Source organism: Lycium barbarum, chromosome 5 (assembly GCF_019175385.1).
Source record: "Lycium barbarum isolate Lr01 chromosome 5, ASM1917538v2, whole genome shotgun sequence".
Lineage (NCBI taxonomy): Eukaryota > Viridiplantae > Streptophyta > Magnoliopsida > Solanales > Solanaceae > Lycium > Lycium barbarum.
The window spans coordinates 139,781,251-139,801,110 of NC_083341.1; the positions used below are offsets into that span (position 1 = coordinate 139,781,251).

Consider the following 19,860-nt stretch of genomic DNA (forward strand, 5'->3'; position numbering starts at 1 on the left):
AGAAGAAGTGTTACATAAATGTAGCAAGAAAAGTAAATTATTATTTATGTCTAAAAGAATCAAAGAAAGGGAAGGGATGAGGTACCTAACTGGTCTGTTCTTTGAAAACACCAGCAAAAAATAGCGGATAAAATCTAAGCCTAATCAAAATGAGCTAATAATAAAGAACTTTGACTACTTCTAGTTAGAGACACTGGCATATTAAGTCCAAAGTAGTTCAAAAGGGACGCAGCCTCAAAAGCTTAATGTCCTTTAAGAATGTTAATCTGCTTCCTAAAGGAAATTATACCATGACTGGCAAGGAAAGCCCAGAAAGTTTGCATAATAATAAAGCTATGCAAAAAAGAAGGCACCTTAACACCCCTCCCCCTACAAGCCCCAAAACAAACAAAAGTTAACTGATTTTTTTTCCCCATCATTCAGCCTATTTTGGGGCACTTTTTTTGTTTTTGTTTTTTTAGAGCCGAAAAATCACCGAGAGTCAGTAGCACACAGTTCAAATTGGTGGATATGGGTCCTTCACCTAAACACCAGACTTTTGTCTGCAACAGAGTTTGAACCCGTGACATGCGCTTAACCTATCCATTTGGGTACTTTGTTTTTACAAGGATGGTATTCAAGCCAGCTTGCAAGCACCTCAACTATTCCTACAGGTATTGCTGCCTCCCACCAACACAAGCGTAACTCTACCTACCAAAGGTTTAGGCCGATGAAAAGAATTCACCTAGCTTTATTGTTTTTACAAAGTTTCATCAACTTGATTGACCGTTAAATCACACCCTTGGGTGCACATTCATAATTTAATTGCATTCTCTACATCTGCTAAGCACACATGAATTGCAAAACAAATCATGTTTCAAATTCGAAAACACAACAGTACGTAAACAATTGGAAAGTTCTCAACATGCTGTATTTAATTGAAGCAGGATTCTCTGCAGTGTCATAACCATTAACTAGGACATGGCCTTTATTCACTTGCAAAACCTCATAATCAGGATTCTCACAACAGAGTGAAAATGACATCTCGTTTTGTCACTTTTAGTGAGACTATAAACTAGACGTAGCAAGACAATATAGCTAAAATTTTGATGGACCAACCGGCCATGTGCGAAAAGGCTTGCAGAATTGACAATCCAAAGATCTGTCACAAGCTTGCTAACATTTTGAGTTCAGGTTAACAGATATCCTAAGATGATGTTAAAGCCACGTCTCATGTTGCAATAATTTGAAGGTGTAAAAATAAGTTGTCTATAACAATAGCTAGCAAATTAACTCATGCAGAGCCAAATTTTTAGTGACTCAATTAGATATAAAAAACTAACAAACAAAAGATTTTCTAAAAGTAGGATCCCTGTAGGATAAGCTAGGCATGGACAAGAAGTCTCAGTAAGGCCAACTGCTTTACTGAAAATTTGCTCATGAGAAATTAAAGGCAGATATTTCCACATGTGCTACCAAGTTTTACATGTGGGAGAAAAGAGAGATTGTAGTGCCACAACACATTCCTCATTTTTCTCCAAGTAAAATCAAAGGGAAAGAGGACCTGATGAGCAAGAATATACATACGGGAGGAAATTATTTTTTTGATGGTCATAAAGTAGTTGATGGACAAAGTTTGCGAGTGTTTGTGTCCCAGATGGAACTTGATGATAAAGGTTAAGGGAACTCTAGTTCCTAGAATGGGTTTAAACCTCAGAAAACGCACTGATAATTAGAGGCGGATACAGCTCTTGAAGGTCATGGTTCCCACAACAACTTCAAGTTAATATACAATAATAACTGGGTTCACGGTCAAATATTAATAGATACTAAGTGGATTTTTTAATACATATACATGATCTGGGAAAACTCGTATATTATATGTTAGCTACACCTCTGCTGATAATAGGGTCTCACCCTAACTTGCTCCTTAGCAAGCAACTCAACTTGGGCTCAACAGACAAATGGAAAGCGTTTTTTTTTTTTTTTTTTTTTTTTGGGAATAAGGGAAGAGATAATAATTGATCAGTCCAAAAGTTCATAGCAGATATCTATCATCCCTAAATTAATGAGGAGACTTGCCCTGTTCGTGTACTCTGATATTAAACAGGAAAAAATTCCAGGGCTCTTCTTGTATCCAGCAAATGTGAAATATTAGCACTCAGCATCCTTATAATTGGCACTGATACACGTAGAAGCAGAATGGATGTTTGATATTTACAGTAAATGTCCTCTTACTATTACTAATCAATCAATTAACTACGCCTTCAATCACAAATTACTTGGGGCTGGATGTGAATCCTCTGTCATTCCGCTCTATTCGGGCACATTTTTTTTTTCCAATACTACTCTAAATATCCCAACAATGAAATATTCAGGACCAGATCTTCCCCAACAGTAGTTAATCCTAGCAGAGACATTATTTTTATCCAGTATATTAGCACAGATATTTCAAATGAATCAGACAATATCGTGTAAAACACCTGAACAATGTAGAGTGAAGAAGAAGATAAATGCATTAAATGGTTAAATGGTCAAGGAAAATGAGAATGCAAATCACCATAGAGCAAAATTAATGGCTAACGAAGATCAAAGAGGCATATCTAAAATAAGGAATAATACTTTCTTTGATTGAACGACAAGTTCCAGTAACTTGAAAGACATAATATGAGAGAAAAGCCGCCAAGGCCTATAGGTACAAATAGGCTCCACAACAAACATATAAAAACTTCAATACTTGAACCACAACAAACATTATTCAATTAGGTCAATGACAAGAATGTAACCAGCAGAACTCAGATCTTCGACTGCTTGGCAATCTTGAACCACTCAGTATGAAATGAGCCTGACATATCAGTCCTCTCATAAGTATGAGCACCAAAGTAATCCCTTTGAGCTTGGACTAAATTTGCAGGAAGCCTTTCCCTCCTGTACGAGTCGAAGTAAGCAAGACTTGAAGACATACCAGGTGTGCTAATACCCGAGTTTACAGCTAAGCAGACCACTCTTCTCCAGGCAGATTGTCGTTCAACTACCTCCTTTGCAAACTCTTCATCCACAAGCAGGTTAGCGAGATCCGCGTTTCTGTCATAAGCTTGCTTAATACGGTCCAAAAATATAGCACGAATAATGCAACCACCTTTCCAAATCCTAGCAAGCTCTCCTAGTTTCAAGCCCCATCCTTTCTCAGCACTCTTTGCCCTTATCAAATTCATTCCCTGAGCATAGCTACATACTTTCGATGCATAGAGTGCTTTTCTAACATCGTCAATCAATTGCTTCTTATCCACGGATTGTTCAACAAGGATGTCGCTGACCCCAATGGACTTGAAAACTTTGGCTGCTTGCACCCTTTCATCCTTCAATCCACTAAGGAATCTTGAATCTAAAGACGAGGCTATTGTAGGAGCAGCAACGGACAGCTCAGCAGCTTGCTGAACGGTCCATTTTCCAGTACCTTTCATTCCAGTCTTGTCCAAAACCTTGTCTACCAAATATCCATCTGCTTTGTCATCCTTGATTCCGAATATATCGGCTGTAATTTCAATCAAGAAGCTCAGAAGCTCCCCTTTGTTCCACTCCGAGAAGGCTTGATGCAATTCATCGTTAGAGAGCTTCCCGACAGACTTCAGAACATCGTAAGCCTCGGCAATCAGCTGCATATCCCCATATTCGATTCCATTGTGAACCATCTTAACAAAATTTCCAGAACCGCCTTTACCGATGTACGTGACACAAGGTCCGCTATCAGGAACTTGAGCAGCGACTTTTAGTAAGATATCTTCTATGTACTTGTAGGCTTCAAAAGAGCCTCCAGGCATAAGTGACGGTCCATTTCGAGCACCTTCTTCACCGCCTGAAACTCCCATACCTAAATAAAGAAGACCTAACTCGGCCATTTCTTGTTCTCTCCTTTCCGTATTTTCGTACCATTCGTTGCCACCGTCAATGATACAGTCACCTTTCTCCATGTAAGAAGACAGGGTTTTGATGGTCTGATCAACGGGTGCTCCAGCCTTGACAAGAATGATTATGACGCGAGGCTTTTGGATAGAGAGGACAAAGGACTCGGGGTCATGAAAGCCATAGAGGGGAAGGTTTCCTTCCTTTTTAGCTCGTTCAACAGTCTCGTCAACTTTTGAAGTGGTTCGGTTGTAAACAGATATAGGGAATCCTTTCTCAGCAATATTAAGAGCAAGATTTTGGCCCATAACAGCAAGGCCAGCAAGACCGATTCTTGTTGGGGTAGCCATGTTATATACCTGTTACAAAGAGGAATGGAAATTAATCCTTTAGGATGAAACTGAAAGCATAAAAAGTACAAGCAGCAATAGCCTATAAGCAACAATGAGAACAATTTTTGCGCGGACATTTCTGCCAGCGACGACTCTCATTATCACTTCCCGTATGGGTTTTCTAGGATTAAGCTAATAAAAGAACCAAAAATCATGATTCCAACTGTATTTCACTCAGTCACATTTTCAATTCGGTAAAAGCTGCTCAAGAAAGGGAATAATTTGACTATTCCGTTTTGTAAAGACATACCACGAGTAAGAAAAGAATAATTTGACTATTCCGTTTTGTAAAGACACACCACGAGCAAGAAATGGTCATGTTAGACATAGATTCAACTATATTTTCTGTCATTCACTATTTTTCTTGCTTATCAAACCAATAACAGAATCAAGGAAATGGCTATTTGGATACATTAAACTAAAAGGGTATATAAACAATTTATAAAACCAATCCAAAGAAGCAAACATGAAAAAATTGTATCCAAATTGCTCTACCCAACTACAGGAAGGAAAAACAGTGTTACGTCCCGTATTTTTATACATTGGGACAACCCGGATTAACTATGATAAATTAAGGCCAAGACTATTCCGGGATTTGAAGTCGGGACTTTTGACCCTTGATTTTATTTTGAGACATAAGTTATATATGAAATTGTGGGCATCGAACAATTAGGAAAAATTGGGACCACAATTCATAAAATTGGAATTAAAAATCTTGCAAAAAGGGGCACTTGAATGGTCCCACACATTGTTGTGGCCAATTTTAATTGGTCCAACACATGTGTGGGCCATAAACAAGTGGAGATATTTTGTGACTTTCAAGTCATCTTTCTTCATTATACACTTAGCCAACAAAAAAATCAAGAAGTTGGAGAAACAAAACCCATGGCTCTCGGCCAAATCCAAATTGAGCCGTTTCAAAATTATTTCTTTGGTACAAATCAACTATTTTGAGGTCTGTAGACGTATATGTGGGTTGTTCCTACTTCTGTTTGTATGATCCCACTCGCCATGGCAGCCTCGTCGGCGTGCATTTGTATATGTTTTGGGCCGTTGTGCCATTTGATAGCCTTGTCGGCTTTTGATAGCCTTGCCGGCTTTTTGACATATATATATATCCGCATACGGTTTTGAACAGTTTGATATGGTTTTAGACGGCATATAGTATTTATGGCCGTATATGCTATTTGTGTGTGTGATTCGATTGAATAAGTACGTCAGGGTGCCCAACTAGGGCGCCAGTCACGGCCTACGGGGTTGGGCCGTGACTGATGTCCTATTTGGACACCCCAAACAGACTTACATACTGACTCGTCATATTTTTATCTAACTCAGACTTTCATATTAATCATCTCAAACAGATTGAAAGCAAATATTATCTTAAGCGGTCGTACGTGCAAAAATTTTCATATCATAATCAGAAGGGGCGGCGGAATACACATCGCCGAATATATACACACATATAGGCCACATCAAAATCTGATAGATTGGCGGAATGTACATCGCCAGATCTGTCTCAGACACATTTCAAACACAACCATATATATCAGAAGCCGACTAGGCTATCAAATGGCACAACGGCCCAAAACATATACAAATGCACGCCGACGAGGCTGCCATGGCGAGTGGGATCATACAAACACACCTGAACAGAAGTAGGCACAACCCACATATACGTCTACAGACCTCAAAATAGTTGATTTGTACCAAGGAAATAATTTTGGAACGGCTCAATTTGGATTTTCTATGGTTTGGCCGAGAGCCATGGGTTTTGTTTCTCCAACTTCTTGATTTTTTTGTTGGCTAAGTGTATAATGAAGAAAGATGACTTGAAAGTCATCTTTTAAGTCCCACAAAATATCTCCACTAGTTTATGGCCCACACATGTGTTGGACCAATTAAAATTGGCCACAACAATGTGTGGGACCATTCAAGTCCACACGGCCAAGTGCCCCTTTTTGCAAGATTTTTAATTCCAATTTTATGAATTGTGGTCCCAATTTTTCCTAATTGTTCAATGCCCACAATTTCATATATAACTTATGTCTCAAAATAAAATCAAGGGTCAAAAGTCCCGACTTCAAATCCCGGAATAGTCTTGGCCTTAATTTATCATAGTTAATCCGGGTTGTCCCAATGTATAAAAATACGGGACGTAACATCCTCCCCCTTTAGAACATTCGTCCTCGAATGTTAAATTAGCCTTATAGGGTCTCACAAACATTTCGGGGGAGTTTCTTTTTGAATAGCATATATCAATTTCTTACCAAACAATGTAACGAATTTAGAAATTCAAATCACCTGTAACCACACCTGGTGGCGCCTCCTGGTCCTGTCGGCTGGCCAACGCATATATGCGGTTCGAAGGACCGCTAGAATCTGAAACACCGCCACGGCCCGCCGGTGCCGGCATACCCCGCCCTGCAGGGCGCACAGCTGAGGGAGTAGAAGATGAACCTGCGACTGATCCCGTCGGCTGAACTGTACTACCAGAACCACTCGCCACCGGACAATCACGCATCATATGGCCCTGACGGCCGCAAGAAAAGCAGGCTCCTGTAGCACTCCCCTGGGTGCGATCTCCCACAATAAGAACAACGGGGCCTGGACTGGCTGGGACCCCTGGTTGTCTGCGAACCTGATGCTCTGGAACTCTCCTGAGTATCTGACACTATCAAATCCCTCCCCGATAGACTGCGGGAGTGCACTCTGCGCCGGCTGTGAAGACTGTCTAACATACTGTTGAGGCTGCCCGCTTTGGGACTCCCCAGAATACCCAGCTGACCTGGCCCGCTTGGTCCTATCACGATCTCTGCCCAACTAATCCTCTCTGGCCGGTCCTCCATACCCTGCGCGTAAGCCTATAACCGGGCGATGTCCATATCAGTCTGCGATGCCACCGCCAACTAAATAACGGTCCAGCCCTATCACGTACCGGTGCATCCGGTCAGCCACTATAGCAGGCGCATATCGAGCCAAAGAATCAAACTCCAAATTATACTCACGAACACTCCTGCAGCTGTAAAAATCTATCGACCCGCGCCCGTCGTAACTCCGAGGGCAAAAAGTGGCGGAGAAAAGCAGTCACAAACTCATCCCAAGTGGCTGGGGAAGCACCCTCACCCCTGGATAGCTCCCAAGACTCATGCCAATTGGCAGCAACATCTCGTAATCTGTGCGAGGCCAACTCAACGGACTCGGTCTCTGAAGCCCTGACCAAATCTAATGAACGCCGCATCCCCCGAATAAAATCATGGGGGTCCTCCTCGGGCTTAAACCCGAAAAACTCTGGGGGACCGCAAGTCAGAAAGTCACGAACTCTCAGGCTATCTCGCCTGTCATCTTCATCATCAGCTCTCAGCCCGCGTCTGCGAGCCTGTCCCGCTACCAAAGTAGTCAATAGCTGTACGGCCTCCCTCAACGTCCTATCCTCCGCCCCTGGCTGAGGAGCTGGAGGCTCGGGCGCTGGAGCCTCTGGAGCTGATAGTGAAGCCGCCCCCTGATCCATAGTGGCAGCGGCTGGTGCTCCAGACTCCTCCGATGAAGAAGTGGTATCAGAGCGGTTTGTCCTCGGAATGTCTACAGACCGTGTCTAGTAGAGTCTTGTTTATCGGTGTGTTGTGCACCACATCTATAAACAGGAAGCTACAGGACATTTAGGGTGTTTCCTTTCTTTGAATCTTAGATCGTGCGATAGAGCTGTGCTATTAGGATGACTCTGTTCTGATCAGTTGTTGTGTTTTTCTTTCAGTGATGCCTCCGAAAAAGGCAACGGCTGCCCAGAAGAAAAAGGCGGTGGTAGAAGAGACTAGCCGGGCTCGGAAGGGTACTCGGACCCTTGCTCAGATGATGCGTGATATTGCGCCTCAGCCAACAGACTCTGCTACGTCTTCTTCATCGAAGGAGTCTGGAGCACCAGCCGCTGCCACTATGGATCAGGGGGCGGCTTCACTATCAGCTCCAGAGGCTCCAGCGCCCGAGCCTCCAGCTCCTCAGCCAGGGGCGGAGGATAGGACGTTGAGGGAGGCCGTACAGCTATTGACTACTTTGGTAGCGGGACAGGCTCGCAGACGCGGGCTGAGAGCTGATGATGATGATGACAGGCGAGATAGCCTGAGAGTTCGTGACTTTCTGACTTGCAGTCCCCCAGAGTTTTTCGGGTCTAAGCCCGAGGAGGACCCCCATGATTTTATTCGGGGGATGCGGCGTTCATTAGATTTGGTCAGGGCTTCAGAGACCGAGTCCGTTGAGTTGGCCTCGCACAGATTACGAGATGTTGTTGCCAATTGGTATGAGTCTTGGGAGCTATCCAGGGGTGAGGGTGCTTCCCCAGCCACTTGGGATGAGTTTGTGACTACTTTTCTCCGCCACTTTTCACCCCCGGAGTTACGACGGGCGCGGGTCGATAGATTTTTACAGCTGCAGGAGTGTTCGTGAGTATAATTTGGAGTTTGATTCTTTGGCTCGATATGCGCCTGCTATAGTGGCTGACCGGATGCACCGGTACGTGATAGGGCTGGACCGTTATTTAGTTGGCGGTGGCATCGCAGACTGATATGGACATCGCCCGGTTACAGGCTTACGCGCAGGGTATGGAGGACCGGCCAGAGAGGATTAGTCGGGCAGAGATCGTGATAGGAGACCGCCCAAGCGGGCCAGGTCAGCTGGGTATTCTGGGGAGTCCCAAAGCGGGCAGCCTCAACAGTATGTTAGACAGTCTTCACAGCCGGCGCAGAGTGCACTCCCGCAGTCTATCGGGGAGGGATTTGATAGTGTCAGATACTCAGGAGCAGGCCAGAGTTCCAGAGCATCAGGTTCGCAGACGACCAGGGGTCCCAGCCAGTCCAGGCCCCGTTGTTCTTATTGTGGGAGATCGCACCCAGGGGAGTGCTACAGGAGCCTGCTTTTCTTGCGGCCGTCAGGGCCATATGATGCGTGATTGTCCGATGGCGAGTGGTTCTGGTAGTACAGTTCAGCCGACGGGATCAGCCGCAGGTTCATCTTCTACTCCCTCAGCTGTGCGCCCTGCAGGGCGGGGTATGCCGGCACCGGCGGGCCGTGGCGGTGTTTCAGATTCTAGCGGTCCTTCGAACCGCATATATGCGTTGGCCAGCCGACAGGACCAGGAGGCGCCACCAGGTGTGGTTACAGGTGATTTGATTTTCTAAATTCGTTACATTGTTTGGTAAGAAATTGATATATGCTATTCAAAAAGAAACTCCCCCGAAATGTTTGTGAGACCCTATAAGGCTAATTTAACATTCGAGGACGAATGTTCTAAAGGGGGAGGATGTTACGTCCCGTATTTTTATACATTGGGACAACCTGGATTAACTATGATAAATTAAGGCCAAGATTATTCCGGGATTTGAAATCGGGACTTTTGACCCTTGATTTTATTTTGAGACATAAGTTATATATGAAATTGTGGGCATTGAACAATTAGGAAAAATTGGGACCACAATTCATAAAATTGGAATTAAAAATCTTGCAAAAAGGGGCACTTGGCCGTGTGGACTTGAATGGTCCCACACATTGTTGTGGCCAATTTTAATTGGTCCAACACATGTGTGGGCCATAAACAAGTGGAGATATTTTGTGGGACTTAAAAGATGACTTTCAAGTCATCTTTCTTCATTATACACTTAGCCAACAAAAAAATCAAGAAGTTGGAGAAACAAAACCCATGGCTCTCGGCCAAACCATAGAAAAACCAAATCCAAATTGAGCCGTTCCAAAATTATTTCCTTGGTACAAATCAACTATTTTGAGGTCTGTAGACGTATATGTGGGTTGTGCCTACTTCTGTTCAGGTGTGTTTGTATGATCCCACTCGCCATGGCAGCCTCGTCGGCGTGCATTTGTATATGTTTTGGGCCGTTGTGCCATTTGATAGCCTAGTCGGCTTCTGATATATATGTACATATATGGTTGTGTTTGAAATGTGTCTGAGACAGATCTGGCGATGTACATTCCGCCAATCTATCAGATTTTGATGCGGCCTATATGTGTGTATATATTCGGCGATGTGTATTCCGCCGCCCCTTCTGATTATGATATGAAAATTTTTGCACGTACGACCGCTTAAGATAATATTTGCTTTCAATCTGTTTGAGATGATTAATATGAAAGTCTGAGTTAGATAAAAATATGACGAGTCAGTATGTAAGTCTGTTTGGGATGTCCAAATAGGACATCAGTCGCGGCCCACGGAGCTGGGTCGTGACAAACAGCATCAGATAACATAACAATAGAAAAAAGTGCCAAGAAAAGGACAACTTTGTAAACTAAAAAAACAAATACATCATTGATCAGATCTGGAAGACATATAAAAAGAAAAAGGGCAAAAATTTTGGCAAAAAGCAAGCTACACAGAAAAGAGAAAAAACAAAAAACAAACTTTCAAGAATTCTAACTAAGTGATCCAAGAATTCAGAACCATAGGTACCATAAAATCCTCTCAATTGTTTTTTTTTCCAAAGCTACCATAAGACAACCAAATGAAGCATTGAGAAAACCCCATATCAGAATCAAGAATTAAAGCTAACTTCTTTAATCAAACACTAAATCACAACATAAAAATCAGAACTTTAACAAATTAAACAAAAACCACCCAAATGAAGCAATGGAAAAAACCCAAATCAGAATTCAAGAATTAAAGCTAACTTCTTTAACCAAACACTAAATCACAACATAAAAATCAGAACTTTAAGAAATTAAACAAAAACCAACCAAATGAAGCAATGGAAAAAAACCCATATCAGCAATCAAGAATTAAAGCTATTTTCTTTAACCAAACACCAAATCACAAAATAAAAATCAGAACTTTAACATATTAAACAAAAACCAGAATTCAAGAATTAAAGCTAACTCCTTGAATCAAATACTAAATCCTAAAATAAAATCAGAACTTTCACAGATTAAACAAATTAAACTAAGAAAAACTAGTATAATTACCTCAAAGAAGTCACAAAGAATTAAGCAAAGAATCCTCCCAAGAATGAAGAAAAAGGTAAATTTATGATCTGGGGTTGTTAAGATCTAGATATATTTATATATAGTGAATGCATAAAGAAATAAGTTTAAATGCGTGAACTCACCTACCAAAAAGTGAACCTTTGAAAATTTAGAGAAAAACAGACTTTGGGTGTAATATTTTCCTTGTACAGTTTAAGTGTTGGAGAAAAGGACAAAAATGGTCCCTTAATTATGATAGTAGGTTCAAAATAGTCCCTTAACTATGCACTTAACGATTTTAGTCCTTTAAGTTTGTTACAAGTTAACAAAAATGGTCCCTTAACTATGAGAGTAGGTTCAAAATTGTCCCTTAACTATGCACTTAACGGTTTTGGTCCTTTAAGTTTTCCATAAGTTGACAAAATGGTCCCTTAACTATGAGGGTTGGTTAAAAATAGTCCCTTAAGTATGCACTTAACGGTTTGATAGTGTCAGAAAATGATGTCTTGAAACACAAAGACCGACGGACTCTATCGATTAAAACTGAGGGAATCCATCGACTAAATAAAATACACTAGACTTTAGAAATAAATTAGAAATAGCAGAAACTAAAAAAGTTGTCACTACAAAAAATAAGCGAAAAAAATGATGGACGGAAACCGATGGATAAAATCGAGGGACACTATTTTTTTTTTTTAATTTTTATTGTTTTTTACGAAAACCAATGGAAGTCCATTGGTTATTTTTGAGGAAAAATGCGCAGAAGTCCATCCCATGACCGACTAACGTCCGTCGGTTTTGTCCCGAGTTATTTGACCGATCTAGAGTTCTCACTAATTTTTCCCTTTTTTTCATAGTTCTCGTCAAATCTAACAAACAGAGTTCGATGAATATTTTGTCGAGACTAAAACTGTCAACTTATGGCAAACTTAAAGGACCAAAACCGTTAAGTGCATAGTTAAGGGACTATTTTGAACCTACTCTCATAGTTAAGAGACCGTTTTTGTTAACTTGTAACAAACTTAAAGGACTAAAACCGTTAAGTGCATAGTTAAGAGACTATTTTGAACCTACAGTCATAGTTAAGAGATCATTTTTGTCCTTTTCTCTTAAGTGTTGCAGTCAAAGTACTATACAATTCTGAGTTTCCAAGATTGCTCTTTTATGGCTATTTTTTCCTCTGAATATTCTTGTTTTTATAGAAAAATAAATATATAATATATCATTTGAGCAAACCTTTTTTTTTTTCTTTCCTCCTTACACTCTTAAAAAAAAAACTTTTTTTGTGAGAACATCATGAATTAAATGTTTAACAAAAAAGTAATATTTGTAAATATAATGTCATATATTTATTCAAATGCAAAAAATCCATCAAATGTAAGTGAAAAATGAACAACATGCAATGTGAAAGCAAATAACTTAAAATTGAAAATATAACCTAAATTCAAAATCCAAAAGAAAAAGTTAACATAATACTCTTTTTTCAAATTCCAACATTACATAAGTAAGTTCCAACGTAACTTAAGTAAATAATTCAAAAGAAACGGAAAATATAAGTCTGTAACCTCATTCACAACGAAATTCTATTTTAATAACGTCACTCGTTATATGCCAAGTTGTTAATGACTCATTCTTTCCAATATTACGAGGTATAGTTTCAAAAATTAGAATAATAACACAGTTATGCTAAATGAATAAAATAAAAAAAATACGAGCAATTACATAGAACCACAAAAAGTAAAGGTTGGAATGAGAAGAAAGGAAATGAAAAATAAATAATATAAAAAAGAAAAATACATTTTAAAAAACAAAAATAATTAAGAGTAACGTAAAAAAGAAATTAAAATAATAGGAATAAAAAATAAATTTAAAATAAAAAATTAAAATAATAGAAATAAAAAATAAATTAAAAAAAAAAGAAATTGAAAAAAAAAAAGTAACCCTGTAATTACACCAATTCTCAACCCCACTTGAGAATTAGGGAGTGTAATTACACCTAATTCCCAGGTAACTGTGTAATTACTTAATCAAACAAACAGGTCAAACTGTATAATTACACCCAATTCCAATTAGCTGGGTGACTTTCCAAACAGGCCCTAAATGATTTGATAACTTATAATTAGAGGTTGCAAATCAAGATTATTACTTCCTCCGTCCCATATTAGTTGACCACATTATTAAAAATATTTGTCCCAAAATACTTGTTCATTTACAAAATCAACATACAATTAATTATTTTTTTCCTATTTTATCCTTAACATTAAATGTTTTTCAAAGTAATATTGATGTATAATTTATTGGAGAGAGAAAAAGGTAATATAGTAAAAATACACATTCATTTATGATATCTTAAAGGACATGTAAAAGAGAAAGTGACCAACTAATATAGAACGGAGGAAATAATATTTTTTTGGATTTTTGTGATAGTCACTTCAAAGATTTTTTTTTTTTTGGGCGATTTAGTGCTTATTTAGGCAAAGTACTAGCAAGTAGTAACCAATGGCTAGAGTATTTCAGAAGATGATCGCAAGGTACTATATTTACAACAATTAATAACAACATATCCAGTATAAGCTCATAAGTGGGGTTTGGGAGTATAGGATGTATCCAGGCCTTATTTCTATCTTTGTGGAAGCAGAGAGATTTTTCGATAGACACTCGGCTCAAAAAAAAATGTAACCGATGCGTACTGTATTTATATAAGTAAATAATATGCCTTTTCCCATAAAATAATGATAGTAATAATAACAATAATAAGCCTTTTTTGATAACAAAATAACATAAACTTGATTGAAATGATGGATGGATTCTATATACACTATTTGTTTGATTGAAAATTTACAGTTATTATTACACTTAAAAAGCTAGTATATAATTGTAAAATTTAAGGTGATTTAATTAGATATGTTTAAGGTAATTGTAGTGGAGATCCGGATGCTCAGATGGATGTGTGGTCTTACTAGGATAGATATGATTAGGAATGAAGACATAAGGGACAAGGTCGGAGTGACCTCCTTCATTCCTAATCATATCCAAAACAGGCGGATTAGACAAATACTCTTTGATTCTATCGAAAGCTTTTTGGCAATCTTCTGTCCATTTGGTAGCAGCATCTTTCCTCAACAACTTGATTATTGGCTCACATATCACCGTCGATTGTGCTATGAACCGACTAATGTAGTTGAGACGACCGAGGAAGCTCATCACGTCCTTTCGACTCTTTGGGGCAGGCAAGTCTTGAATAGCCTTTATCTTCGAAGGATCCAATTCTATGCCCCTCCTATTCACAATAAAACCCAACAGCTTCCCAGCAGGAACACCAAATGCACACTTTGCGGGATTTAATTTCAAATTGTATCGCCTCAACCTGTCAAAGAACTTCTTCAAATCCGTCAAGTGATCTGAGCTCTTTCGTGACTTGATGATGATATCGTCCACATAGACTTCAATCTCCTTATGGATCATATCATGAAAAATGGTAGTCATGGCTCTCATATAGATGGCACCTGCGTTCTTGAGCCCAAAAGGCATCACTCGATAATAGCATACTCCCCAAGGTGTGATGAATGCAGTTTTCTCAGCATCTTCTTCATCCATTAGAATTTGGTGATATCCTGCGTAGCAATCAACGAATGAATGTAGCTCATGCTTCGCACAGTTGTCAATAAGTATGTGAATATTTGGGAGGGGAAAGTCATCTTTCGGACTAGCCTTATTGAGATCCCGATAGTCCACGCACACCCTGACTTTGCCATCCTTCTTTGGTACAGGCACGATATTGGCTAGCCAAGTGGGGTACCTTGCAGCTCGAATGACCTTTGCATAAAATTGCTTGGAGACTTCTTCCTTGATTTTTAAACTCAAATCCGGTTTAATGTTTCTCTTATTTTGTTTCACCGGAGGACAAGACGGATCAATGGGCAACTTATGCGAAACAATGTCTGTGCTTAGACCCGGCATATCATCATAAGACCATGCGAACACGTCTATATATTGTCTCAAAAGGTTGATCAATTCTTCCCTTTGTGACGGAGTTAAATGGACGCTAATTCTTATTTCCTTCACTGTTTCTAAATCTCCCAAGTTTATGGTTTCTGTTTCATCCAAATATGGTTTTGGCTTATTCTCAAAATGTTCAAAATCCTTAGTTAACTCTTCAGGTTGCATGTCTTCTTCATATTCTTCAGAGTCTTGCTCGGCATTTACTATGGGCTCGCTTGTTTCATTACGTGTCACATTCACAGTATCAACAGATTTATTAGTTTGATTGCTGAAAAATAAAAATAAAATTAATTAAATAAAGACGGAAGAATAAATAAAAAGCATAGCTTGAATTTGGCATTTGAGCTTTCAAAAGTTTGGAGGTAAAACACAACAAAAGCATAAACACGATTCAGGCCTCAATTTTGAATCGTGTTGTTTCATCAAATACTAATACAAATTGTCTACCAAGACTCCCGGAGAACCGGGGGCGGGGTACAAGTCCAATTGTTCAAAATATCTCCAGGCTCAGCATCCCAAATGGTTGGAGTTTCAGGGCAATCATCCTGAATCACGTTGCATTCAGCTTCCTCCTCGGCAATGAATAAATTCTTGAGTCCTTCCACGAGGTTGTCTTCAGCAGCTTCCTCTGATGCTTAGGTGACGGATACCTTGAAGAATGACTGATTCAGGAAAGGAACAGGCTTTGGCAAGAGAATATCACTTCTTCGTTTGAGACTAGCCAATGAGGGTTCTTCAAAAGTGGGTTCGTATCCAAGACCGAAAGTATCCTTCTGACCTGGTAACTGAATTGGTTCCACTATTCCATCCAAGTTCACTCCGAGACCCTGACCAGACTTGAAACCATTCTTCAACATTTCCCATGCCACCATTATAAGCACACGTGGCAATTTTACCCTTTCAGCTTGAGTAGCACACATGGTTTCTTTGACATGGAAGACAGATCCATCCAGCCTTTCTACACTTTCAATAACAGGAATTGAGCTTTCGGGATAGATCGAATTGCTGCCTTCTCCATGGATCAAAATTTCTTGATGATTTCAGACAAATTTCAAACTTTGATGCAGGGTAGAGGGGACTGCACCAGCCATGTGGATCCATGGCCTTCATATCAGCAGATTGTAGCTAGCGGATATATCCATTACTTGGAATTCCACCGTAAAATCCACAGGTCCGATTTCCAAGGCTAAATCAATCTTTCCCATGACACCTCTTTGAGCTCCATCAAAACCTTTGACTCTCACCTGACTTTCGCGAAGTTTCCCGATATCAATTCCTAAAGCACGGACAGTAGTGACAGGACATAAGTTCACAGCTGAACCCCCATCAATCAACACCTTAGAAATAAACTTGTCCCTGCACTTGACTGTAATGTTCAATGACTTGTTGTGCCCCAAACCTTCAGGTGGAAATTCATCATTATGAAAAGAAACTTTGTGGGCTTCAAGGACTTCTCCAACCATGGCTGAAAATTTCTCGCTGGAAGTCTCAGCCGGAACATAAGCTTCATTCAGTATCTTTGCTAAAGCGTTCTTATGAGCCTCAGAACTCATCAATAATGCCAATAAAGAAATTTGGGCTTGTGTTTTCTTTAGTTGTTCTACGACAGAATATTCTTTAGTTGGCATTTTTCTCTAGAATTCTTCAACTTCAGCCTTAGTCACAACCTTCTTTTGGCCATTTTCTTTGCTTGGTGCTCCTCGTGCTACCTCCTCGGGGGCATAACACCACCCAGATCTAGTCAATCCAGCAGCAACAGTTTCTACAACCAATTTTCCCTTTGTTCTGTTCCTTTCATCAGACTGATAATTCCAAGGGACTGTTTGGTGTTGACAGAAGGTGCCTGAGCAACTAAGGCCGTGATCCTAGGCCTTCGAGTGAGCATTTCCACTTCAATTGGGGCCCTCATTTGGACCGTGATTACTGGAGCAACGAAGGCTGATAATTCAACCTTTTCCTCTTTTTTAACCGGCACGATAGTCCCTTCCAGATTACAATCCTCATTAATGGTAATCATGTTCACATTTGCATCACCATGATTGGGTAGAGGATTGTTGTTTATATTTGGGGGAGCCCCTTTGAACTGGATGACTCCTTCTTTGATTAATGCCTCGATTTTATCTTTGAGAGTAAGGCAATTTTTAGTATCATGTCCGGTAACTCCTGAGTGATACGCACAATGTTTTGTCCCGTCATACCATCCAGGAAGGGGATTAGGAACTCTTCCTTGAATTGGTTGGAGTATCCCTGCGGTTCTCAACCTTTCATACAATTGGGCTAAGGGTTCGGCTAACGGTGTGTAAGTTTTGGTTGGATTTCTTTCAAAGTTTGGGCGAGGTCTGGGTGCATTTTGTGGACGGTTTGGTGATTTGTATTGGGGTTGAGGTGAATAGGTTGGCTGGTATTGTGATGGGCTTTGGTGGGCAGGTGCTCGAGGTGGGTAATATGCTGGTTGGGTATGGTAAACAGGATGGGGAGTGGGTGGAGGTTGGTAATAAGACTAAGGGGCTTGGGTGTATTGGCTGTAGTATGAAGGCTGGGATGAAGGGTATTGGTAGGTTAACATCTGGTTTGGTCTTCGTTCCTGGATGGTCATGACCGCGGACACTCCGTCCCTCTTCTTCTTAGCTGAATCTAATTGAATTGCCTTACTTATTGCTTGCAAGGCTGCAAGATTTGTGATTCTTCCTGTCTTGATACCTTCTTCTATGAAATCTCCCATTCTAATAACTTCAGAAAACTTTTATCCGATGACACTTATCAGTCTTTCATAGTATGTTGCATCTTTTAAAGACTGTACAAAAAGCGTCGTCATCTCACTCTCCGCCATCGGGGGCTGGACTTTCGCGGCTTCTGCTCTCCAGCGCATAGCATACTCTCGAAAAGTTTCTGTTGACTTCCTGTCACGACCCAACCCCATGGGCCATGACTAGTGCCCGAGCTGGACACTCATATACGTACTTGTTAGATATAGCCAAATTGAAACTATGAACAATATGGAAACTTGCAAAAGAACTCCGAAGGTTCATAACGTCATCATATATATATATATATATATATATATGTCTAGATAACTGTCTCTTGAGGAGTCATAACTGATCAAATCATAAGATGATACGCAAGCCGGCAAGGCTGCCACTACATATCAATATCATGCGCAAGCCGACAAGGCTGCCATTACATACGAACATATCCATAGCACATCGTATAGACACAGCTGAACAAACTTATACACAACCCACACATATGTCTACAAACCTCTAAGAGTATCGATAGCGAAATATGACGGGACAGGGCCACGCCGTACCCCTGACCAAACATATACATACATCATAAGATCTGTACCAAAAGTCTAGGCTCCGAAACAACAGAGCTCTCTAAGACAGCTGAGTGGAAGTCCTATGCTGAAGGGTCACCAAACCGACTATCTGTACCTGCGGGCATGAAATGCAGCCCCCCGAAGAAAGGGGGTCAGTACGAGATATGTACTGAGTATATAAAACATGAAATACAATAAAGAGGATCATAACTGAAATAGAGATTACCGGAAACAAGTATGACTTTTAAAATATCAATACACTTGCGTTATGAAATGAAAATCATGCATATCAATATCATATATCATATCCGGCCCATTATGGGACTCGGTGAATAAGGTCGCCACATACCATCCTTGGCGCCATAATCACATCATCATATCATCACATCATTACATCATCACACCATCACATCATCATATATATATGTATTTATACCGTATCCCGGCCCTCTAGTGAGGGACTCGGTGAACAATGCAGTGAAACTATGCACGAGAACGTATCCTGGCCCGGGACTCAGTAAAAGATGTATTGAGGCATGCACGAGTAGAGTAGTGAGCAACCATATGCAAATTAAATCATATCTGAAACTCAATAAGATAATCAAAATGAACCATCATTTGAAAATTTAGACGATAGTCATATCAAGTACCTTTCGAATGTCACTACGGATTATATTAAAATAGAACTTCTGGAATCATATACACGTATCAAGACATAATGAAATAGCTTCTGGAAGTCAAGAACATTAGCCATCTTAGTGACTCTAAGAATAGGAGTTTCTTTGGAGTCATATATATACGTCGTCTGTTTGTTTCATAAAGATCATGCCAAAAAGAAAGAAGGGTTAGCCTTACATACCTTTAACGCTTATTTAAATGTCCAACGTCTACTTCTCGAGCTCGTAGGTCTAAAATTAAGATAACATAAGCCACAGTTAGATCATCCATATCACTTACTAACCAATCCAAGTACGAATGAAACTTAACGAAATTCGGGCAGCATTTCCCCTGAAAACTTAACAATTCTCGAGATTCCAATTTAGCCAAACATCAATCAAAATACCAACAACAACAACACCAACAATTTCATATCAAACTAGAATTAAATCCATTCTTAAATCACTTCCAAAATAGCCCAATATACATTCGTATACCAATGCTTGTATACACTTCTTTATTTTCGTATATCTATAGTATAACAACAAACACAACAACAACAACAACTACAACCAATCCCACGATATTTCACCCCACAAAACCATTCATAACAACCACCAAACAGCCCCAAAATATTGTCACAAAACAGCC

General features: G+C 40.1%; 1 protein-coding gene across 2 annotated transcripts; it reads right to left on the reverse strand.

Moving 5' to 3' along the window:
- Positions 1 to 2,583: 2,583 nt before the first annotated feature.
- On the reverse strand, positions 2,584 to 11,473 carry LOC132641894 (6-phosphogluconate dehydrogenase, decarboxylating 2). 2 transcript variants are annotated; one of them, XM_060358998.1, is made up of 2 exons: positions 11,375 to 11,473; positions 2,584 to 4,241 (listed from the first exon to the last, which is right to left on the reverse strand). In XM_060358998.1, the coding sequence occupies exon 2, from the start codon at positions 4,230 to 4,232 to the stop codon at positions 2,775 to 2,777; it is 1,458 nt and encodes a 485-aa protein (XP_060214981.1). In that variant the 5' UTR covers positions 4,233 to 4,241; positions 11,375 to 11,473; the 3' UTR covers positions 2,584 to 2,774. The 2 variants fall into 2 exon arrangements, with proteins under 2 accessions (XP_060214981.1, XP_060214980.1); XM_060358997.1 differs by lacking the exon at positions 11,375 to 11,473 and adding an exon at positions 11,232 to 11,368.
- Between the last annotated feature and the right edge of the window lie 8,387 nt (positions 11,474 to 19,860).

Excerpts from the sequence above, each read along its gene's own strand:
- LOC132641894 (XM_060358998.1), bottom strand. The coding sequence starts at position 4,232 with ATGGCTACCCCAACAAGAATCGGTCTTGCTGGCCTTGCTGTTATGGGC.